At 44.4% G+C, this 6554-nt stretch overlaps 2 protein-coding genes across 2 annotated transcripts; one reads left to right on the top strand and one right to left on the bottom strand.

Moving 5' to 3' along the window:
* Nucleotides 1-1534: 1534 nt before the first annotated feature.
* Nucleotides 1535-1965, bottom strand: PHALS_10100 (uncharacterized protein; the record flags this gene model as incomplete). The annotated part of the gene is made up of 2 exons (XM_024725464.1): nt 1535-1750; nt 1858-1965. 2 exons carry the CDS (start codon nt 1963-1965, stop codon nt 1535-1537), a joined length of 324 nt encoding a protein of 107 aa, XP_024576239.1.
* Nucleotides 1966-4040: 2075 nt separating this feature from the next.
* PHALS_15408 (uncharacterized protein) lies at nt 4041-4941 on the top strand. Its single transcript, XM_036407415.1, has one exon. It carries the CDS (start codon nt 4548-4550, stop codon nt 4740-4742), a length of 195 nt encoding a protein of 64 aa, XP_036263121.1. The 5' UTR covers nt 4041-4547; the 3' UTR covers nt 4743-4941.
* Nucleotides 4942-6554: the final 1613 nt, after the last annotated feature.

The raw sequence follows: 6554 nt of genomic DNA, 5'->3' as shown, positions 1-6554 counted from the left end.
CTGAAGACGTTGTTCAGATGTTTTCCTGGCGTTCTGGTCTGAGCACCATTATCTACCACTGAGATTGCTGTGATAATGCAAGCGACAGATAGCCAGAGTATCGAACGTGATAAAAGCAGTTTCTAAGAATGTTATTATCTGGAGATTTGGACGTCTGATGCCAACAATGCATTATCTATCTATCTTCCACAGTTCATTCCACTCCGTCAGCAACAACTCAAGCTAAAGCATTTGGCTATAATTCCACACGCTTGCCAAAGTGCTCAGAGCTACAGGTTTTCCCGGGAACGATGCACTAACGATGCGTTTCTCAAAGTACCCAAGAGACTATCGATCAGGTGTGACGTACTTATAGGTCGCGTTATATCTTTTATTCATTCGCCTACAGCGCGTTAAATGGTAATTTTTCGGCCTTATGCTCGGCAGAAAAAAGAAATGATGCTTGTTGTTAAACTGCTTGCGCGAGCTTTACGCAATCGGTTTTCCATGATGAAGCACCTTCGACTGTTTTAATGTCAGTATCTATGTTGGTCTGTGCTGGTCATAGGCTTGTGTAGTATATCGCTATAGCTTTGAAAAGCGCATGTCTTGCAAAGTAATGTAGCAAGAACTTTACCTCGTTTCAAGCTATCGATTGTTCGAAATAGTGGCGAGCAAATTGATTTACCGCCATGTAGAATTTCGCTCGTAAAGTAGAGCAGGTTTTCGAAGATTACAGATACACCTCTCGTATTATCAGCTCAATTACATAGCATCAATGACATTGGCTCGATCTCGAGCAAAAATGTTGACGTACTTCGAGTCACAAAAACTAAAAGCAGATACAGGCGTGGTGCTTATGGCTGATGTGATTGGTCCTAAACTCTATGCTTCATCGAATTATCCCTTTGCGAGTCCTAGCCGTTGTCAACTCGGGACATATCGTAAAGACCCATACAATTCTGGCTTGCACGTATACTGGCTTTTCCATTAATGTTCAACACATCTCTCTAGGGCCTCGAGGTTCCTATATTACGTGATGTCGATGAGTCCGAATTTCTTCTTCTGGAAGTTCTTTTATCTGTGGAGCCGGCAGCGAATTTGTCTGCTGGCTCACAAGCATTACGTCGCTAGCGACATACTTTGGCACTACGATGCGTGTCATGGATGAGCTTGAGCTTGACGTTTATATGTTTCACCTTGGCCAAGCTTGTTTCGCTCTGCACTAACATGATAGCCGCTCGTTTGACCATCAGCATGTTCATAGACAACTTGGTGGCTTTCCAGCTCACCGAGTATATCCTTCAGCTCGAGTAGCTCTTAAGCGTCCATCGTTTTTCTGCTTCGTTTGTCGATAGTGTCAAAGAAATCTGCTTTACACTTTTCGATCGGACGATTGTTGCAGTCACTAGCTGCAAAGTCGGCGTCGGTATGAGCACAGCCGTAGCGGTGATTCATCCGCCTTGCCATGACCTAGCACTCAGGGCTTGTGCTATCGGTGCCACTAAGGCAAGGCACCGAAATGTACGCTTAGCTAGATTATAGTCAGCCCTTATTAACGGATATGTCCGACGTGTCGTGCAATATACAGCGGGCATGACGTTTGGGCGCGTGTATTTTGCATTCCACCCCGCTCGTGGTAAAAATTATCGTCATTTTCATCGTTCTCTTCTTCGTCATGTGTGGAAGTAGTTTCGCCAATTAAGTTTGAACCGGAGCTTCTCCTTTGATCGAATCGCGTACTTGATCCGCGATTTCCAAGCCAAAATTCCTATCCTCATTGGCACGAGATGAGATTCGGTACAAGAAGTTCGTGGCGTACTCAGCGCGTCACCCCAGAAACTCAACGGCATTCCTATATAAAGTCGTGTTGGAAACCGTGAGGCACATTCGCTCCGCTAAACCGTTTGCAGCTTCAGCCTTCAGAATCTTGGCAGCACGCTCTGTTTTCTGCAAAAGACGTGCTTTGATGTTGTCCTCCGCCATCCGGGCGGATAACGTGAATACGTCAGCCAACTAATTCTCGGATTCGACAGAAATGCCTCACAGTAATTGGACTTGTGGTCTACAAAGTTGACAATGAAATGATTACATTGGTGATCAAGCCGCGTCATCGGACCGTTTAAGTCGTTACAAATGACTCGTTCGACTTGATTAATCGGTACGTGATCTCCGGTGACATTGACCGGCTACTTTGCTCAAGCTTGATTGCCCTCAACATTGCATACGCTTTCTTTCCAAGATCCTGATAAAGTAAACAGTGTTCTTTGCCATGCGCTTGATGGTGACCAGCGTCAGATGACTAAAGCGTGCATGAAAACCCACCATAATTTCGGTGGTAACGATGCGACGATTCGCGAGACTGTGTCTGTATTCGAGTTCATCACATTCGGGATTACCTCTTTCATCTTGCACTGTTCTCGTCACCCAATTCTTATCTAGTCACAAGCTCGTTGTACATAAAGGCGGCGGAGAACTTCACTTCGTTGCTCTTTATCAACTCCAATTCACCATTGAGCATGGTGAGACAGTATTCTTTTACAATCAGCCGTTCGAATCAGATTAGGATCAGTGCCAGTGCTGGTGCGTAGTCGATGTCGTTAAAACCTACCTCAATCGGTAGCAATTGTTCCTATAATCAGCGATATTATCTGGCAATGCCCATCGTCCGATATCCGGCGACATACCAAAACCTTAACAAACACCCCACTGGGTTCGTCAGCAGTGTGGGGCCATTGAAGAAACATCGGCCAGCGTCATTCTCCCGGATCGAGCTTTTGGCGTCCACTGGCAGAGCGTTGTTACCGACAGCAAGTGCGAACATTTTCGACTTGCCCTTGATCTTTCAAGTGGGACGTTACGAACGGTTCCTATTCCGGAATCATCGTGCTAGTACTTGCGGCATCGCTACGTTTCTTCTAGCGCTTTAAACACCTCATTGACGGCATCCTTTCAACATGTTCCACTGCTCGATCGTCAGGAGACATCATAAGTAGACATATAAGCAGATAGTTTGCTTATTGAGGCAGATGTGATCGCGTAATGTCACCTTTTGCCATCAAAGCGTGACTAAAGGTCGGGCCAGCTAAACCTTAAGAGTCCATTCAAGTACAAATAGTGCTTCTTGCACGATCGTAAGCTGTACTTCTTATCGTAACTGGTAATTCTTGGCTCCAATCAGCATCATTACCTTGTCTCAACTTTACCATGCACCTTGAACCATTTTGGTCACGCATTGCGTCACGCCTGCTTTACCATCTTGATCTGCTCGATCGACAGCAGCGCCAACTGGTCAAAGCCGCTTTTAAGTCTTCTGTGGGATTTACTTCGTTGACGTTGCGTATGTAGATCATTGCACCCTTGGATGAAGGCTCTATTTCGTTGAGATACAGCGGCAACGGTTGATACCATGCAGCCGTTGACTGGGCCAAAAACATCAGAGGTGGTGGTGCTTCTACGTAAGCCGCGAATAGCACAGCTTGTGCTTTATGATCATTAGACAGGTATCATGTAAATGCCCGGCTCATACATTTACATGTGCATACCCAGGATATCTCCTTATTACAATCCTTGACGGTGGACTCTCAGGTCAGGTATGGCTTTATTGTCTGGGCGGTACCTGCTGTTACGTACCCAGCGAGCGCTTTTGCCTTTAGACCTTGGCTGCGAGCTTGATCATCAGCTCCAAGAAAATTCCAAGGTTCAGTCCTCATTTTGTGGGCGAGAAGGATGGCTGGAGCCACATCCGTAGCTGCGTCGTTATTTGTCTGAAACCTGCACTCAATGAATAGTGAAAGCAAAAAATGCTTGAGGGGTTAAAATCGGATTCTTCATGAATTTTGAATGTAAGTCGTTAAGACACAGTTACACAAAAGCACATACCTACGCCTGTTTTCATGTCTCCGCCATATATGATTAGTCTCTGCTGAGAAAACTTTTAGCCTCAACTTTGTCAACTCGCCGCATCAGTAAAGGCCAAAGAGATTCTGGCAGTTGTTCGCCTGCATGAATGCTGGTTTTTGATTAAATGTCTAGCATACTTTGCTAAATCTAAAATCTTTTTTTGGTTTAGCTGTTGCGATTTTTGGCATTACATTGTATAAGTTAGCGCATTTGAAATTATTATACAATGCTGCGCCGCTATACCGCGAGAGACGGCGTCTGAGGTGTCCGTGACGCTTTTCTTCCGAGCCACTTTATAGTCTGACGTGCTTGGCACCTGATGAAGTGCACGATTTTTTTATTCTTGGTAGCGTATTGCCTTCATTTTAGAGCTCTTAATCAATATAAGATCGATAAACAAATGCGTTAATCCACGCTACATTGATTCAGACCTATAGCCTAAAATCCGCATCACGCCTTACTAGCCAATGAATCATCGACGAAGTCTTTGTTTAGCAACTGGTGGTCATGATGCACAATCCGTGTTAGACATAATCAAATTGTACCAAAGTCGCTGCATCATTTTTAAATTTCCTGGACACAAGGAAAGCCCGAAAGCTGGCAAGCTATATACCCGGAGCCAACCAGCTGATTATTTCTTCCATCGCTAACATCCCCGAGTGTAAATGTCCTTTGTGGACATTGATGTCTCTGTCGACACTATTTATAATCAACTGGGAGATAATATAGTAGTCGGTAGCATTACAGCAAGTAAACATGGTAGTGGTCAACAGACCTCCCTCAATTTACCGATTCTACTCACTTATACAACACGTAACGCCGTCGAAAGACCGAACGAAGTACACTGCAAAGATTGTTGATTGGAGACGTGTAAAAGAAGGGATCGAGTCTTATGGAACGTTTCGGGTTTGTTTTTTATAACAAAGAAACGCCTCAGATTTGGCTCCTTTTAAAAGTAAAAACTGATGCCAAAGCGAGAAAATCGCAATCCGCGGAAAATTTGATGTTGAACAGAGAATGAATTATTGCTGCAAGTGCTTTATTGGCGCCAAGTAAAGGGACAGATCCCGCAGATATGAATGCTATTGATGATTGGCCAGAGCCTCTGTCTCATATTAACTCAATTTTCAAACACTTGCTGAGCGACACTATATCAAACCTCGCTACGGCGAAGACTGAAATGCCAACGCGTAATTATTCTAAGGTTTTAAAACTTCATCAAACTAGGTTTGTGCATAGCCACGATGCCAGCTTCTCCTTGATTACTACCCATGATATATCGGGGCCCTCACCGCCGTGCAAATTATTGCACATATCATTTAAGAATAAAACATTTAGCTATAAAAGAGCTTCTGCCCAAAGAGCCGATGAACTTTATATTTTCGGACGGTGATCCCGTAACATGGTCGTGCTGACTCAGCGGGACCGTCACATCGTGACAAAGTATATTACTCTTTTTATCTTCAGGGCTCGACACTTCATCGCGACTTACAATCGCCCTTCAGTTTCACCGCAGATTGCGACACCAAGTCGCTTCCACTTTCCCCTATCTTGACACAGAAGATCACAGTTCACAGCTGCTCCTTACCGCTAAGCCAAAGATACACTCTGGGGACAACGACATACAGTCGCCCTCTCTGCTCAACAGAGATGTACCATGGACGCTGTGTAACGGGATTACATGAAGGGGTGGGTCACACAAGATGTTGTGACCACACAATGTGTGGTTACACCTTAACAAGAGGCCCTACGTGGCTGGACTGCCAGTGGTTACGCACTTTATTTAAGTTTTACTATTTAATTAGGAAATTCTAAAATTTAGATATAGGCTGCTCTATCGTAGATAAAATAAAGGAATAAAGTTTACATTTTGATAGGAACAGTTTATTTGCCTTGGGTTAAGGTTGTGGTTTCTATAGCAGTAAGCGGATTGCGATCCGCTACACTCGTACTGGTTCTAGTGGCTTTCGTTTTGCTTCCTCTAAACACAAGAGCTACGTCGGCCTCGCTGCACACAGCGACGTCAATCGCTCTCTTTCGTCTCTTTCGGAGACTCAAATCACTGCCACTTCGGCCTTCCGATTTCTACTCGAAGCACCTAGTAAAATAATTACTATTAGTTTCGGATAATGTTTTGTCCTGCGACAGAACTCGTTGCTTTATACCTCTTTCCCTGGCAGATTTGAGATTATGACTAGCCAAAACGTTTCCAGGATCAGAATGCTGTTGCACCAAGATCTGTCGACTTCCAGCTGACCAATAGAACGTGTTGTTCCAGTCACGCAATACCTATGATAAGATCGTAGCCAAAATGTAGGTCTTACAGGAATCAGCGTTCTAAGGTATCAAAGTTCAGAAGCTTACATCGCGGGTTAATCATTACCTCCAACACTCATATCAGTACTCCGTCACAAAACGTACGACTATGTATCAGTATCAGGAATATTAAATGCCTCCGCGTACTGTTAACCAGTTTTGACAGCTGCACGTCGTATGTAACTGCACAACGTATCAGATTCTATCAAAACTTTCCACGGATCCGAAAATCATAGAACTTTAGTATCGACATCCAACCCTCTGGGTATGAGCACCGCATCCCCAAGAGAGAATTTCTTTTAGCTTCATTAAAAACGGCTTCCAGGAGGTACAAAAAGCCAGCTCTTTCCCCGGTG

This window comes from Plasmopara halstedii (assembly GCF_900000015.1).
Source record: "Plasmopara halstedii genome assembly, contig: Scaffold_444, whole genome shotgun sequence".
Classification (NCBI taxonomy): domain Eukaryota; phylum Oomycota; class Peronosporomycetes; order Peronosporales; family Peronosporaceae; genus Plasmopara; species Plasmopara halstedii.
The sequence above is the reverse complement of the archived record's forward strand: the minus strand, read 5'-3'. Positions and strand labels throughout refer to the sequence as shown.

Coding starts and splice junctions, on each gene's coding strand:
- PHALS_15408 (XM_036407415.1), top strand. CDS start 4,548: ATGTCCTTTGTGGACATTGATGTCTCTGTCGACACTATTTATAATCAA.